This window comes from Rhizopus delemar, genomic scaffold, assembly GCF_000149305.1.
Source record: "Rhizopus delemar RA 99-880 supercont3.8 genomic scaffold, whole genome shotgun sequence".
Classification (NCBI taxonomy): Eukaryota; Fungi; Mucoromycota; class Mucoromycetes; order Mucorales; family Rhizopodaceae; genus Rhizopus; species Rhizopus delemar.
Genome location: NW_027137834.1, coordinates 237027 through 254050, shown reverse-complemented (window position 1 = coordinate 254050; position 17024 = coordinate 237027). Strand labels below are relative to the sequence as shown.

The 17024-nt window shown below is 33.3% G+C and overlaps 7 protein-coding genes across 7 annotated transcripts; 5 read left to right on the top strand and 2 right to left on the bottom strand.

Moving 5' to 3' along the window:
* Positions 1–492: 492 nt before the first annotated feature.
* On the top strand, positions 493–1316 carry RO3G_10328 (uncharacterized protein; the record flags this gene model as incomplete). The annotated part of the gene is made up of 3 exons (XM_067664913.1): positions 493–794; positions 851–959; positions 1011–1316. 3 exons carry the CDS (start codon positions 493–495, stop codon positions 1314–1316), a joined length of 717 nt encoding a protein of 238 aa, XP_067521014.1.
* A 2394-nt stretch (positions 1317–3710) lies between these two features.
* RO3G_10327 (uncharacterized protein) lies at positions 3711–4262 on the top strand (the record flags this gene model as incomplete). Its single annotated transcript, XM_067664912.1, has 2 exons — positions 3711–3781; positions 3836–4262. The coding sequence occupies 2 exons, from the start codon at positions 3711–3713 to the stop codon at positions 4260–4262; spliced, it is 498 nt and encodes a 165-aa protein (XP_067521013.1).
* Positions 4263–4572: 310 nt separating this feature from the next.
* Positions 4573–5935, top strand: RO3G_10326 (uncharacterized protein; the record flags this gene model as incomplete). The annotated part of the gene is made up of 3 exons (XM_067664911.1): positions 4573–4693; positions 4747–5109; positions 5292–5935. 3 exons carry the CDS (start codon positions 4573–4575, stop codon positions 5933–5935), a joined length of 1128 nt encoding a protein of 375 aa, XP_067521012.1.
* A 371-nt stretch (positions 5936–6306) lies between these two features.
* RO3G_10325 (uncharacterized protein) lies at positions 6307–7314 on the top strand (the record flags this gene model as incomplete). The annotated part of the gene is made up of 4 exons (XM_067664910.1): positions 6307–6340; positions 6495–6513; positions 6702–7014; positions 7072–7314. The coding sequence occupies 4 exons, from the start codon at positions 6307–6309 to the stop codon at positions 7312–7314; spliced, it is 609 nt and encodes a 202-aa protein (XP_067521011.1).
* Positions 7315–9324: 2010 nt separating this feature from the next.
* RO3G_10324 (uncharacterized protein) lies at positions 9325–10536 on the bottom strand (the record flags this gene model as incomplete). Its single annotated transcript, XM_067664909.1, has 6 exons — positions 9325–9497; positions 9548–9577; positions 9631–9914; positions 10197–10304; positions 10361–10462; positions 10526–10536. 6 exons carry the CDS (start codon positions 10534–10536, stop codon positions 9325–9327), a joined length of 708 nt encoding a protein of 235 aa, XP_067521010.1.
* Positions 10537–10828: 292 nt separating this feature from the next.
* On the top strand, positions 10829–12775 carry RO3G_10323 (uncharacterized protein; the record flags this gene model as incomplete). The annotated part of the gene is made up of 4 exons (XM_067664908.1): positions 10829–11261; positions 11402–11748; positions 11799–12191; positions 12242–12775. 4 exons carry the CDS (start codon positions 10829–10831, stop codon positions 12773–12775), a joined length of 1707 nt encoding a protein of 568 aa, XP_067521009.1.
* A 2964-nt stretch (positions 12776–15739) lies between these two features.
* RO3G_10322 (uncharacterized protein) lies at positions 15740–16888 on the bottom strand (the record flags this gene model as incomplete). Its single annotated transcript, XM_067664907.1, has 3 exons — positions 15740–16246; positions 16304–16500; positions 16570–16888. 3 exons carry the CDS (start codon positions 16886–16888, stop codon positions 15740–15742), a joined length of 1023 nt encoding a protein of 340 aa, XP_067521008.1.
* Between the last annotated feature and the right edge of the window lie 136 nt (positions 16889–17024).

The following is a 17024-nucleotide window of genomic DNA, read 5'->3' as shown; positions in this document are numbered from 1 at the left end:
GATAAAAGAAATGATTTAGGGAGCGGGCAATATGTTGGACAAGGCACTTGTTAGTCACAGAGCAAGCGTAGAAGAAGAGGAGCTGGAGGAAGAAGAAAGTACAATGGAAGAAAATGTGAAGAAGGCAAACTTGACAGAATTGTAACAAAAGTTATATATAAAAAGGAAAAGAAGTGAATCTAACCATTGTAATTAGATGGCTTACTATCAGTAGACTAAAAAGACAGATCAAAGAAATGGAGACTGCATCATCATCCAATGTTGCTGATGAAAGCCTAAAGCAAGAATCCGAAAATCTTGTGATACATAAAGAGCATATTCAAAAAGTATAAGCACTAAACATCTAGTATTTAAAGTATCAAAAAACTTATTCATTTTACTACCCGACAGGAATATGATGAGATTGTACAAGAAAGAAATCGTCTAAGAGAAGAACTCAAACAGATACGCAACGGCATACCTGACTCCATGTTAAATCAAACACAGACCATTATGGCTTTTCGTGCACGTATACTGGATCTACAAAAGGAGTCTAACAGTTTAAAGGAGAGCACTTATGAATTGGAGACTATCGTTTTGGAAGGAACGCGTAGTGTGGCAAAGAATAGCGAAGCACTTGAACGATTTGAAAAAGACCATGCAAGGATTCAAGATAGAATCAATCGTTTAGAGGATATCACTAAAATGCAGTTGCATGATATTAACCGAATGCTGGTTGAAGCAAACTACTTGAATGGTGTGAATAACAATAGACCGGATAATGAGTCATTTCAAGACAGACCAGGACTAAGCGAGTAATGTGTTTTGTATATTACTTTTTTTTTTTTTTATTAACAAATCCTTTGTGTAGTCAAGAGCTTGAGGTCATTAAAGAACAGAATGCTAGTTTACAAATTGAGGTACTTCATCTTCAAGAAGAAGTCAATGTCACTCAAGGAAAGATACGCAAAGTGAAAAATGTAAGTCCAACTGAATATCACATTAGAGTATGAAACTAAATGATTAATTAGATGATCAAGCTTTATGATCAGCTCTTGCAAGAAATGACAATTCGTTTCCCAAATATCAATAAATCAGATGAGCCTGTACGACATCCAAGAACAAAAGAAGAGGAAAACGATTTATTAAAGAAACAAATACAAGATGCTAGGCTCCAATCTAAGCTTGAACAAAGATTAATTATCACTGGTTGGTTTGACCTAGTAAGACGTAACCACAGAGACGTATCTAATCTTGCTATTCGATCTGCACCCTCATCATGGCTCGGTAGGCAAAGAAAGATATTAGATATTCAATTAAGACAAAAGTTATGTTGAATATCACTAAAACTTGTTATTATTTTGTACTAAGTATTTTCATTAAACATGTATGGAATCTACTTTTTCGTGAGCAAACAATCTTGTTTGTATAAACTTTGTGTTTTACTTGCTTTTGCTCCAGAATACAATTTTTATGTATGTCTATAATCAGGTTTTTAGTTTTCATTTTTTATTATTCAATTCATTGCCAGGCTTACGAGAATTCAAATGAGATTGGTCCAGATTTATTGAACAGTCAACATGAGGTACACTTAGCATAACAAGTTATCAACTGCCAAATGATAATGCTCAAATTAAACGTATTATGTAAGAAATCATGTATGCATTATATGGAAATCTCCGTATTGACGCATTTTATATCATTCTAAACGTCTACACATGTAAGACTGATACCAAATAGCCCTAGACCTTGACTTAAAGATGTATATAAAAGGGGAGGCTAATTAGCATACAATTAAATTAAGACTAAATTGATTATGAAAGGATATTATTGTATCTATGCTTACTTGCGAGTTTATGTAAACATTCACTTGACTATCGTCTCCTTTACGTTTATATAGAGTGGAATCCTAGATCGAATCATTAATGTAGAAAATAGTCTAGAAAATGAGCTTGTGTAAATAATTTTTTTTATTTTTGAATATCGAATTGAACAAGATCGTGTTTCGAGTTGAATGGTATTAGAAAAGATTTATCGATATACAGCATCCATATGAAATGATGCAAGTTCAATAATTAACAAAGAGTGTTTCAATTGTGAAAGATATAAAAAATGACTATTGTTTACTTTAAATATGTCGATACAATTCTCTTATATATGTCCTAGTCCAGTCATTTTATAAGCAGATGTATCATTGCCATAATAAATAAAGATCAGAGCCAAGGAGCTTTTGAGTGAAAGCTAATTTAATTACTCACCATAATTGTGTATTGTTATATTTAAGTGCTTCACTTTTTCACATGTTTATTATTATTAGAAAAGAACGTGTGGTAAAGTATTGCTTTCTTTTCTTTTTTTGCTTATGTCGAGCTTAACAATAAAAAAAAAAAACAATGTTGTACGACAGTTCTTTGTGGTCTTTTTATAGTAAATTAGGGTCTTTAGTGACCCACGTTTTGCCCCTTCATGATCAAGCGGCGAATAGTTTCCTCGTTTTTTTTTTTTGTATATATTTTTTTGGTGTCTTTATAAGAAAAGCTTTTTTTTTATTTATTGCAAAAATGTCAAAAGAAGTCGACCAAGTTTCTCAATTATTAGAAAAAACAACAATGTCAGAAAGCAATTCATCCTCTGAATCGTTGCATAAAAGGTTTTAACCATTTGGCGTTTTTAAGGGTCATTCGTTTTCCTCACAGTAAACCTTTTTTAATAGTAACACCAAAGAAGAAGCTTCTTCAATACAACAACAGACAGACATGCCGCTTTTTGATTTTCATCGATTTCTTGAACAAATGAAAGATCCTAGTGCTGCAATGGTTTCAAGATATACCAAAGGGTAACACATGATAATGATAAACAGCGATATTAAAGCTATATTGTATAGGTTCATATCTGCTTTTTATAGAAGAGAAGTATGGACAGTGAATGATCAGATAAAGTTTATTCAAGACTTTTTAAACGTAAGAAAAGAAGACTGACTAAGAGATTGTCACTCACCAAAGTATACAGTTTACATTTATTCGTATGAGAGAATGTGATGTTTGGAAAGATGTTTCAGAAAAAGAATTTGATAACGCAAAAGAAGGTATGGAAAAATTGGTGATGAATCGTTTATATAATGCGTAAGTTGTGCATGTATGAAATGAATGACTGATAACTAATAGATTATAACAAAGTACATTTTCACCGAATACGATGGATGATAAAGAAAAGGATAATATTTTACACCACAAAATCAGTATATTTCGATGGATTAGAGAAAAGCACCTTGATATACCACAAACAGAAGATAATGAATCATTTTTAACTTTTGCAGAATCAGAATTATTAAAAATGAATAATTACAAAGCACCGAGAGACAAATTAATTTGTATTTTAAATTGTTGCAAAGTTATATTTGGTAAACATCCGTCAATTATTCAACGTGTATTTTATTAACAATAAATAGGATTAATAAAGCACATGAATAATGAAGAAGGAGGTGCAGATGTCTTTCTTCCACTATTAATCTATGTTGTCATCAGAGCAAATCCCCCTCGGTTGATATCCAATGTTCAGTAAGGCATTATGGCGATAATAACGGAAACACACTGATCGACTGTATTGCTAGGTATATTTCCCGATTCAGACACCCTGATCATCTTAGAGCAGAGGCTGGATATTATTTAACAAACCTTGTAAATATTACTTTTTTAATATGAATAACAATTTGTATTGACATGAATTATTAGATGGGAGCTATTGAATTCATTGAATCGATGGATATTAAATCACTGTCAATATCAAAAGAAGAATTTGACGCGTAAAATACAATTACTATTTATGTTGTAGGCACAATTATTTACACGCTGAATAGAAATATTGAAAAGACAATGAATGAGTTGGAACAAGAACAATCTAAGCAGCCAGTTTATAAAAAAGCCATCAGTTATGAAGATGCTCTGCATCCTTGGCATGCTAAAAGAGTACAGCAACCCCTTGGTAACATTGCACAGAAATCCATGAGTTTTGTAGAGAAGCTTTTTTCCGATAGCGAATCAAGTTATAATAGAAAAGAGGAGGAAGAGCCATCACCTTTATCTCAACAGTTACCCCTTCCACAGATTGAAGAACATCAGCAGCGCGTTCTACCAGCTAGACAAATTCAAGAAGAAGAGGCACGAAAAGAGTTTGATGAGCATTTGAGTACAATTGTTTCCATGTTTCCAAATATCGAGCCAGGTGTATGCTTCATGATTCTTCAAGCAACTGATGGTAAATTACCAGAAACAATTGAAAGGTAAATATTATTTGAAGTTGAAGCAAAAGTCTAATGGTTATCATCATTATCACAGTCTTTTAGACATGTCAAATGAACAAAATTGAACATTTCCCTTTTTCCTGTAACATATGATTTGTGTGCATAAAAAATAAAATTTCCGTTTTATATAAAACATATTCTTTTATTTTTTCTTTTTTTTACTTTTACAAATGGTATCTACAAATTATATGACCATTGAAGAAGATAAAGAAACAGCCATTAAGGAATTGGAAAAACTTTTTGATTTAAATGCGGATCAATTAAAAAAGATTACACAACTTTTACAAAATGAAATGAAAATTGGATTAAATAAGAACGATGAAGACTATACAAATATTCCTATGCTTCCTTCTTGGATCACTCGTCGACCTACAGGCCAGGAACTTGGTGAATATCTCGGTTTGGATTTAAGCAGTAAATACACATTACCAACCTACTTTTAAGAGTCACTTTATCATATCATGTAGGATCACATATTCGTGTTTATCTCGTCACACTTCATGGTCAAGGCCGAATTAGCACTCGCCAAATGAAATATACTGTAAAGCAAAGCCTGAAAAAAGGATCAATAAACAAACTCGTTGATTTTATGGCAGAATGTGTTGATAACTTTTTAAACTTTATCAGCAAGACTCGCTGCACCCTTTTCTTGGGTCTCTGTATCTCTTTTCCACTTCATCAAACTGCCATTAACAATGCATATGTGTTACGTTGGACAAAAGATTTTGAAATCACTGGGGCTTATAATAAGAATATTGTGGAACTCCTACAAACTTCTTTTCGTAGACGTGAAATTCCTGTTGTGGTCAAAGCGGCTGTCAACGGAGCACGTAAGTAACTTCAATCTCCCCCCCCCCCAAAAAAATTTTTGCTCATGTTTTATTTAAGCTGGCTGTTTGTTGGCTCATGGATATCGAAGTTTAGATGCTTTACTTGCATGCACCGTGAGCACAGGCACTAATGCAGGCAAGTTTTTTTTTCTCCGAAAATAATGACTAAACAAAACTCAAAGCTTACTGGGAAAAGGCAAGCGATATTGGTAAACTTGGTAAAGAGAAGGATGAAGGAGAAATGATCATCAATACAGAATGGGGAAGCTTTGGCGACGGTAGACCGGAAATCATTCCTCACACGTTTTATGATGTACGCGTCAACCGTCAATCAGTCAACTCGGGTGCTCAAATGTACGAGAAAATGGTAGCTGGCTTATACTTGGGTGAGATTGTTCGTTTGGTGATTGTTGACTTCATAGATCGTCGGTTGCTATTTGATAGTCAATATTCCGCTGAAATGAACAAACCTTACAATTTTGAATCATCCTATGTTAGTACCATTGATAGGGATGAAACAAGTGATTTGGATGATACCAAACATTTACTGGAACAAGTAATGAATATTCCTTCAACTACTATCACAGATCGGAGAATGGTCAAAAAGATCTGTGTGCTTGTCGGGAAAAGAGCTGCTCGGTTAATTGCAGCTGGTATGAGCGCTATAATCAATAAGAGAAGCGTACTTGAAGAGGGCCTCAGTATTAGTGTAGAAGGCACTGTTTATGAACATTACTCCAATTTTCCTGATCATGTCACTAATGCTTTGAGAGAATTGTATGGTGATTATGTTGATAGAATCAATATTGGCGTAAGAGATATGTGAATACGTTAGTGTTATTGCTAAAATCACCCCCCTTTATAGATAACTAGAGATTGTAACGGTGTTGGCGCTGCTTTAGCTGCTATGATCGCAAGTACTTCAGAATAGTAAATATCCTTTAAACAGTTTCATTTTTATATGAAACGTAAACTCTAAATGAACACAAAATAACGAACTTTTTTCTTCCCTATAAAGAAGTTTTTTTTTTTTTTTTTTTTTTTTTTTTTTTTTTTTTTTTTTTTTTTTTGCTTTTTTTCCTGTATTTTTATTATTATGCAACAATTTTTACAACTGGTTGCAAAAGCTGCTGATAAAGAACCAAGACAATGTATACCACTTGATGATAAGACAAATTTGTTAATCAGTATTTTCTTATGTCTCGGTTTGGTTGTATCTTATTTACCACAAGTAAATAACAAATAAATAATACATAGTAAAAACCTAAGTGTAATAGCATTATCGTATCATTGCAAATAAAACAAGTGAAGGATTCAGTGCTTGGTTTTTATTGCTCGGTGTTGTTTCTTCAACTTCGAGTTTTTTAAATATCATTTTGTTACAGTGGGACGCAATTGTATGCTGTAAATCACTCGTAAGTTTTACTCATTACTTCATTACTACAAACAAACTTATTTAGTATTGTAGTCAACAGGTGCTTGTTTAGAAGGGCTCATGGGGATTGTACAAATTGGACTTCAGTGGGCCATGTTTTGTCTTGTGTAAAACATATTTGTTAGGAAAAAAAAAAAGTACTAACCACTCGGAACAGGTTCCTTTTGTTTTTAGTTTATTTTCCAGAAAACAAAAAGCGTGAATTCCATGCACCTTCATCTCTTCATTTGGACTTGCCCAACAAGATGCCACCCCCTCTTTCTGCAGAGTGGAAGGTATCTCTTTTAGTGGCCACTGTCTGTATTGGCCACCTTGCCATCACTTTCTTTATTTCCGTCTTGTTATTGGCTATCGTCGGTGGTCCTGAAAATTGGTTGACGAATTATTGGGCTGCCTTCTTGGGTGTTTTGAGTATGGTGCTTGCATCACTTCAATACCTTCCACAAATTTGGAAAACATGGAAAAGCAAGGTAAATAGCCAAAAGAGAATAACAAGGAAAGACGGGCTTATATATTATACGGCATAGACAGTAGGGGCTTTGAGTATTCCAATGATGATGTTACAAACTCCAGGAACTGCTTTGTTTGTGTACTCACTTGTTGTACGTCCAGGAACAAATTGGACAGCATGGATTACATACATGGTCACTGGTATATTACAGGGTACTCTGTTGACTTTATGTATCATTTGGCATTTCAGAAACAAGAGGTTGGGTCTTAGTGACTTGGATACAGCCCCTCCTACAGAAAGAACGCATCTTTTACAGTAATCGTATGAATAAATGTGTGTATTCATTGAGTAATAAAAACATTATTTATTATGAATACTAAAAGAATAAACGTAAGCCTCATAAACTAGTAGACTTGTTTTATTTTGTAAATGTAAACGAGTTATATAAACCTTTGGTGGTCGTTTTGCTTCTTTTTCTCTATACTTGTTCATTAACCTAATACCTGTTGCCTTTCTTTACTCTATATATAGCTACTGACTGCAGCCCTAAATAATCTCAGAGCTTGAATCAAGGTCACATTGCTAAATCTCTCATTTCATGAACAATCATCAAAAGTGCCGAGTAAACGAGGCCATTCTAATTGATAATGTGCGTTTGCTTTGATTAAAGGAATAAAGAAGTGTGTAATATTTCTTTTTCTTAATTCTTCAACGAGGGCCTGTTCAAGAAAGATATGCCACGACTCGGATTAAATTTCAAAAACCTATTTTATTATCAACTAAGGACTTTCATTGTTTATCTCATTTGTATTATATATAAATACTAATTCATTTTATTTAATAAGTATTTAAACAATTAACTTGTAGGTCCTATTTGCATTTCACGCCTTCAAGCTCTTAACGCTAATCTCTCTTATTCTGTCATAACTGTTCTATTCTAGCTTCTTAGTTCCTGTCAGGTTCTTTCTTTCTCTCTTCTCTGGCTTGAAACACAATTCTTAAGGCAGAATTATCACTTTAGTTAATAAAAAACAAGCATCACCCAAAAAGGATGATGTCTGTATGACCAGAAGAACCTAATTATGTTTATATTAGATCTTATAGATATATACTATTGCAATGCCTTCCAACTAGATAGTATAAATCATGATACCGTTAGATGTTTGTTTTATATCTGTCGTTAACTATTCCTTAGTCACTATCAATTATACAGAGTGCATTATATGGACACACAATATGTGAATCTTTTTTTCTAAATAAGTTTTTATTATACTTGGGGCAGTCTTCTTATTTGCTGCTGGTTCGTTCTTTATAGGTGTTGTGAAGTAGACGACGGTATTCCATTCGTTCTAAGGAATATCGTACCGAGATTCTAATATGCATGAAATAGTTGAAGGGTAATAGGAGGGTTGATTCAATTTAATAATAAAGACAGCGAAGGCATATGAAACTAAATTGATTCTCTACGCTTTGGATATAACTGTAATTAGAAGATGACGTTCGGTGCTTACAGTCAATGGGATCGGAGAGAAGCAAATAGCTGGTGTGAGACTAGATCAAGAGTAACAGGAAGGATTAGACAAGGCAAGTATTCAATTATGATTTTCGATTGATGTTTATTAAATAAAATTATGAAAAATAGCTATACAATAAAGGATGAATATTTCTAGATGATTACGAATGTGTTATTCCAAACATAATTCTCTAAATTATTTGCCGTTTGAAATCATGGTTCGCTCGCTAGCAACATAACATGCAAAGGTGTAACCGAGCCATAGATAACGTTTCCATTCATTATTCCAACAAGTCGAAAAAAAATTTCAGTAAAAAAGACGACAACTTTGCCTACTTATGTTCATATTCGTCATTCTTAACCTCTATCAAAGGATACTTAAGCAAATTAAAAGCATCTTTTCGCAGAAAATGCTTCAATGATGGCAAAATCGTATCTGATTGACCAACAAAAACTACCAAAGTAATCATTTAATGATTTTTCTGGTAAATTGGTCTTTTTTATTTATTCCTCTTTGTCAAAAAAGAATAATAAATTTTTAAAGAGCAGGAAAACAAAAAGAATGAAAGTGGTCAGTTGCTTTTTTTTAATGCTGTGGATTACAATTTCAAATAGCAAGTAACTTAAAAAATTCTATCTTTAAGAAGGAAGCTTACCACCCCTTTGCTTTGAAGCTTTCTTAAATTTTTCATAGGAAAATAGTAACATAGATTAATGCATATTTGAAACAAATTCAAATTAGGATTAAGGGAAGGGGAAAATTTGTGAGAACGACCTAAAAGTTACTCTTTTTTTTTATTGAAATATAAGAATCAATTAATAGAGTTGATGAAGTATAATGACTGAATCTATTATAGCAAGAAGAGGAATAAGGAAGTAAGGAAGGTACAAAGACAACAAGCCGAAAGTTTGAAAATAGTTCAACTTGGATCCCCATGCTATTTCAGCAAGACATGGTATAACGGTTGTGGCGACATGTGTTCCATAAACTAAAAAAAGCATAAGCTGTTACTCTTATATTTTCTATAGAAATACTTACCCACTAATGGTAATCGAATCCAAATTTTTTCTAATATAAAAAATGGATGTTATAAGTAAGTAGTGTATATATTATTAATTTACTGTGATAAACTCCATAAGCAGCAATAAAGAAAAATGGAAGTTGTAAAAATGCTTCACAGAAAACAAAAGATTTAAACCAGTACATATGAGCATTCTTAATAGGATTCATAAGTGGATCATTCAATATGTCGATATACCGAGTAGTGATATCAAGTAGAGGTTGGGGAACCCAACTGGGAGGGTAAATGGCTTGCAAGTCAAGTAACAAAGTGATTGGAATATGTGATAAGAAATAGCAGTACAAGATCCAATCTACGGTTCGAAGCTTATTATTTTTATTGTTACTATAGACAGCTTTATTAATCATGTGTATTTTTATAAAGAAAGGAAAATAAAGATCTCAAAAAAAAAATTATTTGCTGGACATCAATATTTCTGAGATGGCTTCTAGTGCCTATGTCAAGTTATAATTTAGCTTTGGCTTTTTTGTTTCCAATGATTATATGTATACCATTTTAATATGTGCTCTAATCTTATCTGCTTCTCCTGAATGCTTGTCTGCTTGTCTATTGGACATGGTGTTAATTTATATTTTAAAACTTCTTTTGTATACTTTTTTTTGTTACTTTTGTAAATGCTCTTCCTTCTTCTTTATGAAATCCTTTGCTTCATCCAAAGTGAATTGAACATGAAAGCCAAATCCAACATTAACATAGATAAAAGTTGTATCCTGTCTATTGTTCATGGTGTTTTGTAAGTTTTCTGTGTCAATCTCTCATGTTCTTCTTACATATGTGCCTGGGCATAGAAATGTGAACCAAGGTCAGTCATTGTCTTTAATTCTTTCATTCCATTTGTTTGTATCAACTCGATTTGAGAGTTTAGCTTTTGACTTGATTATTCATTAATACTATTTTTATTAAAAAAACAAAACAAAACAAAACTAATAACTTACTATTCAGCCATTGTATTGAATATTGAATCTCTTTGATCAATTTCCTTTTTCAATGATGGCTTTAGTTTCAAAGTGATGAAATCGTCATACTTTCTTATTAATTCATTCAAATCTTGCTTCTCTTTATCTGACATGAGTGCATAAAAAACAGAAAAACGCAACCATTTTTTTCTGTGACTTGAAGGACTGCAAAAGACGAAAGTTTGAAACTCAATAAGATCAACCAATTTATTCAAGTGTTCAAACCCCTTTTTTTAGTTCTTTTCTCTCTTTTTTCTTTTAATAACCCTTTCACCCTCCTTTATGACATCAACAGAGACTCATAGTGAAGCTTTGGATAAAGAAATCAATAATGAATCTTCCATCACAATCCGACCTTCTTCAGAGGAGAAATCTGATGACAGTTCCTTAGATACGGTTGCTATACAACAAGAAGTGATTGAAACCAAGATAAGTAAGAGAAGGAGTAGATCAGCAACTATCACTGGAAATAACGTAAAAATTCCCTTTAAGGAGGAGAATCCGATCATGGAAAAAAAAGGAGATAATGAACTTGTAGATGGTTTACAGCAAATTGAAGAAGAGCGAGACAAATCAGACTCTGAAATAGAAGATGACAGATACCATGCTAGACATGAAAGTCACCGGTCTACTATGTCTTCTATTCATTCTTACGTATCAAGTGCTTCGAATTATGACTTGTTATTGGCACGCTTAGACAACAACAATAATAATAGTAATAATAGCAGTAGCACGGCACTTGTAAATAGCAGTGCAGAAGAATTAGATGAAAAACATAACGAGGATATAGACTGGGGTAATAACAATGCAGTCTCCATGATTTTAAACATGATATTCAATCATTCCTTAATTTAGAATTTTGGTCCAAGGTCATTTCGGACTTTGCTGGCGTTAGTAAATCAGAAGCCAAGGTATTATCCTGCCAAATACAAAAAGGAATACCTTCTGCACTTCGAGGTACCGTTTGGCAAATGTTTGCTAAGAGTAAAAACATCAAGCTAGAAGAGCAATACATGCAGCTTTTAAAAGATGAATCTGTTTATGAAAAAGCAATTGCTCGTGATTTACCAAAATTAACGGCGTTGAACGAGGAGCATCAAAAAGAGGCTTTATTTAATGTCATGAAAGCTTACTCCTTATATGACAAAGATGTTGGCTATAGTCCAAGTTTACTCTATGTAACAATGCCTTTACTGCTTAATGTAAATAGAAAAAAAAAATTTAAATGCATGTAAAAACTAAATGCTTGTAGATGCCAGAAGAAGAAACATTTTGTGTTTTGGTTCAATTGATGAACAAGTATGGACTCAGAGGACATTTTTTACCTCAACCAGACCTATTATCAAGACGATTATACCAATTAAACGGTTTGTTAGCCGATTATTTACCCCATCTTCATAGACATTTTGAAGCGCATGATATCAAATCCAACATGTATGCTTATCAATGGTTCAATACGCTTTTTGCATATAAGTTTCCGATGGATATTGTCTTTCGTATTTACGACATGATATTTGCTGAAGGCATTGAAACCCTCTTCCGTTTTTCTTTGGCCTTAATGGAAAAGAACCAATCTACTCTATTAAGCCTTGAATATGACGACTTAACACTTTATCTTAAAAACAAATTACTTTTCATATACCAGGTAATACATATACGATATATACACGATATGGTTCTTATTTAAAAGAGTAGAAAGATTGTGATCAACTTGTTCATGATGCATTCCAAATACATATTTCTCCTAAACGACTGGACCGTTTAGCAAAAGACTTTCAAATTGAATCCTCCAAGGCCAGCAGTGAAGCAGAAATTATTGAATCTTTAAAAAAACAAAACAAGCAATTGCAGGAATCTATTCGACAAGTAGATCATGAATATACCGAGCTCAATCAAGACCATACTACTTTAGCTGCTGAATTGATCACGGCTAAGATGGACATTGTTCGTATCCACAATGAAAATGAAGTACTCCGACAGCAAACAAATGAATTGAAAAAGACATTGGACTCCTTACCTGCAGAGGTAGAAGCAAGAGTTAAAGAAGAGATGGAAATCTTGTTTACAAAGAATTCTGTTTTGGTTGAACGTAACTCTGCGTTGGAGGAACAGTTGAAGTACATGGAAACTATGATTATTGAGATTAAAGTGAAATATGCCGAAAGTGAAAGAGAAAGAGAAGGATTACATCAGAGACTATCTGGTCTTAAACATCTTATGGATAAATAAAATAATACTTCTTTTTTCAGTGGCTTCATATATGTGTGAAAAAAGCCTCTTTTACTATGGCCTTGATCTATTTTGATTTATTCAGTTCTTCTTTCAAACAGTTATCCCACTTCGTTTGTATATTACCTACTTCAAATTGAAAAGAACATCTTTTTGTATCTTATTCCTTTCTACTCCATCTAAAGAGTGAAATGATTACTTCATAAAATGGATGAAGCTTCTAGAGCGAAAGCAATAACAAGTAATTCATTCAAATGTAGGCAAAGCACGAGCTATAAAACCAAGATGACAGATTCTCTAGTCAATGATCTGGTAGAAACAACATCAATGACATGGCTACTGGCACTTGTTACAATATACAATGATTTATTGAAATCAGTGTGCTATCCGACTGGATAAAATCAAGTGGATATTTAGTTTTGTAAATGCGTCGACTTGTTCTTGGTGGAACAAATTCAATCACCTCATCTTTTAACCATGTACTTGTATATTCTCGCACTATTTGTTGCTCCGCGTTGACTCCAAATTTATGTGTCAAGGGGCTGTCGCAAGTTTATGTAATAAAAAATATTGGACAAAGTAAAAAGGAAGATGATAATAGACTAAAATATAGGTATAAAATAATTTGGACAGTTAGGAGGACTCCTGAATGTAGGATTTCGCGATGTGTTCTTGAATATTACTTCGAATACTGTGTAGTACCTGATTAATTTTGAAGGTAGTCTGTTGGAAGGTGCTGACCCAATGGAATTTCCATATATTAGCAAGTGTAAAAGTTAATACCAATTGTGACGAGTTTGCTGTATTTTGCTTTGTTCTTTTTGGGAAAAATAAATATCATCTTGCCAGAAATAATTGTCTATTTGCTGGAGTATTGGTTGATTACTTGTAGACAAGCAAAAACCATGCCCGAGACATCCCTCATTCATGCTCACACATTCAGATATTATCAATTGTCTCGATATGCATCAATATCTTTGCCTCCCTGCAACTATTCCTGATCCCTTATCATTCCTTTTTAATAAACTCCCCATACGCTCCTTTTTTTCCCAGTAATGGGTTGACCCCTGGCGGTTTTGCTGGCCTATGATATGCTCGATTCTTCTTGAGGTTGACAAAACAACATAGCTATCTCCTTCAGAGTACCACTTCTCTTAGTAAACACTTTTTTTTGTCTTCTTTTCTTCCTTTGATTGATTTTATCGGAGCGATTGTTTATTTTTACGCTCAATTAGACATTAAATAGATAAAATATGTTATTTTTCACTAAATAGTAATTTGACAGCTGAATGATGTTTCTTGTACAATGCTTTGATATGTAAGCCACTACGACTAGTATATATTTGATAGTCGTTAGGAGCACACTAATTTAAAGACTATTCTGGATCGAGTGATTATAGTAATCTTTGTTATTGTAGATGTGTTTCGAGATTTGATTGAACTTGATAGAACTTGAACCGTGGATTGAACACTTTATTATAATATACATGTATCATTTATAATGCTATGATATGTGCGGATACGACATAATTGGAACAAATTCTCCGAACATTTTGGTAATCTCGAGCGTCAGAATTGATGAAGTTAACGTAGCACCAGAAGTTGATCCAACAATGAAGCAGTTCAAGCTATCTTAACGCACATGCGTTTTTTATATACTTTATCGATAAAACTTGCCAACGAAACCATGGGCTCATCAAAAAAATAAACTATTTCCAGTGTGGGAATGAATGCGTTATGTGGAGAAACTGGAAAAAATTTTCCCTGGAAAAAAAAAAAAAAAAAAAAAAAAAAAAAAAAAAAAAAAAAAAAAAAAAGCAGAATAATAAACTGACAAATCTAATTATAATTTATTGGAGTTGCCGACAGCCTTCATTTCTTTCTTTTTCAATATGTTCCTTAAAGCTTTACAAGAGTAGAATGGACAACGTTAACAATATTAGATAAAGAAAACCTAGTGAGGGACAGAACACAAATTTGTTAGACCAGCGCCTCAACGCTTTTGAAAATATTGTATTTACTTTAGCATTTTGTCATCTTGAACATATGTGGTCTCCTTCCACAACAACTTTGATGCCAATTCAAGCATCTTATCTTTTACACAGTCTTTTTTTCTTCATCATTAAATCCTTGCTTATTAAACTAAAATACATACAGGAATGTCAGTTGGCACAGCAGAAGGATAGAGAAATCTGCTTTCTTGTAATACAGCTTATACAGCTGATCGATTTGCTCGTTTCTTTCTTCTTCTCTGTTCGTTTCTTCCTCACTACAATTTGCAATGTGTAATGCTTCATTGTGAAGTTTTTCCAGTTGATCCATCAGTAGATGATTAAATAGACGCTGAAGACCATCGGTTTCCATCCTGGGTGCATTTTGTTCTTTTGTCGTCGTCAATGCTGGACTCAAAGTAGTAAAGACCAGTACAAAAGGCACTTAACCATAAGTTAAAAAGGGTTACTGAGGTAAAAAAAGTGAGGGTGTAAAATGATATAACTTCTACTTTATTCATCTTTCTTAGATCCTATTGAAGTTTTGGGCGATGATGAAGGCATTTGCATGAAAATCTCCGGTGATAGACTGTGATATCTTTATTACAAGAACTAGAAAGGCTACTGAGAAGGTTAATCCAGAAGACTGTCAAGACTGGATTAGACGTTTAGAATCCTTCCTTGAATGCTGTTCTAATAAATAAATGTTTCTTTGAATTGACCACATAGTCGAAAACTAGATATTATTTAATTACACTTGGCCTTGTTTTTGGTCAAAAGCTCTTCTAAATAAGTCAGAATAAGGAACGAGCTTTTTTTTTGTCTTTATTGGTTGAATTCAGTTCTAGCTTTAGTTGAGCTTAAAAGGAAAATGCTGTAACCAAGTTATTGAAGACAAAGGCTTATTCCAACCTAATTCCAAGTTGATGAAATAAAAACAAAAATGAAAAATCTGGTGTATACAAAAACATATTTATTTTCTCCTTGGTATTATAGATGTACTTGAAGACTGTTTTACTCGCTTTGATGGATCTTCTAGTTCAACTTCTTCTATTTTAAGTGTATTTTTGTTGAATTTATATTTTATCACTCCAAGTGTACCATCATATCTGTTCTTTTTTATGTCAATTGCTCTCGTATTAAAACGACGCTGTAAGATGATGACATTATCTGCTTCCTGGGTTACTTTGGCACTACCAAATATAGAATTGATGTCCAATTCTTCTCCTGTTTCTTTTCTTGGATGAACAACTAGAGTAATATGAACATCTTCAGATGTAGCAAAACTTCTTATTTTTGCGATGGCATCTTCCTGTAACTCCCATTTATCTAAACCTGCTCTTGCTTGCTGTGATAACATGAATTGGAGGTTATCAATAACAATATGCTGAACACCATACACGTCAACGGCTTCTTTACAAACATCCAATACTTTTTTAATAGGTGTACTGCTGTGAAATTTTAGGAAATACATTGGTAACTAAAAAAAAAACCATCAATCTTTCCTTTTTGTAATGCATTGATTCTTCATACAAACCTTTTCGAATTCATCCGCAACTCGATCAAATTCTTCTGGGAATTGTGCCAAATCCTTTTCTGCAAATTGAGACAACATCTTCTTGGCTAATCGCTTGTTAAGAATTTCAAACGATCCCCATAGTGTTGGCACACCTGATCTACAATAATCAAGACTTAATTGACTAATCACAGTTGTTTTACCAAACCCAGTGGGCCCTGTCAAAATTGTCAGTTCTCCTCGTCTATGACCTTTAAGGATCTGGTTGAACAAAGGTAAATCTTTACTCTGCACACCTCGGTGAGCATCTGGATTAAGAATTTCATCATATACATCTTTTCGAAGATCGCCAAAATTTAAAACTCGATCAGGTTTAAACAAAGGATTAACAGCATCTGCTTCTTCTTCTTCTCGAATGTGTTCCAATTGATCTTTTGCTGACTCAATTTCAATTTGTGATTCCTCTAGTGATTCGCTGGCCGCAGTACTTAAATTTCTTAAAACAATGGGCTGGCGCAGTACACGAATAGATCGATTTAAACTGCATGTAGCATTTTTGGGTCGGATCTGAGTAACAGACAAGATTCTTGGTAACAATCTATACATAGTGTATACGATTAAAATATATGCAAAATAAAACAAACATATTCTCTTTTTTTTGTGGGAAAATTTTTGACAGTTTCGATGATGACGCCAATGTTTTAGTTTGCCGAAGCAGGCACACAGGTACAGGATTTTTTAT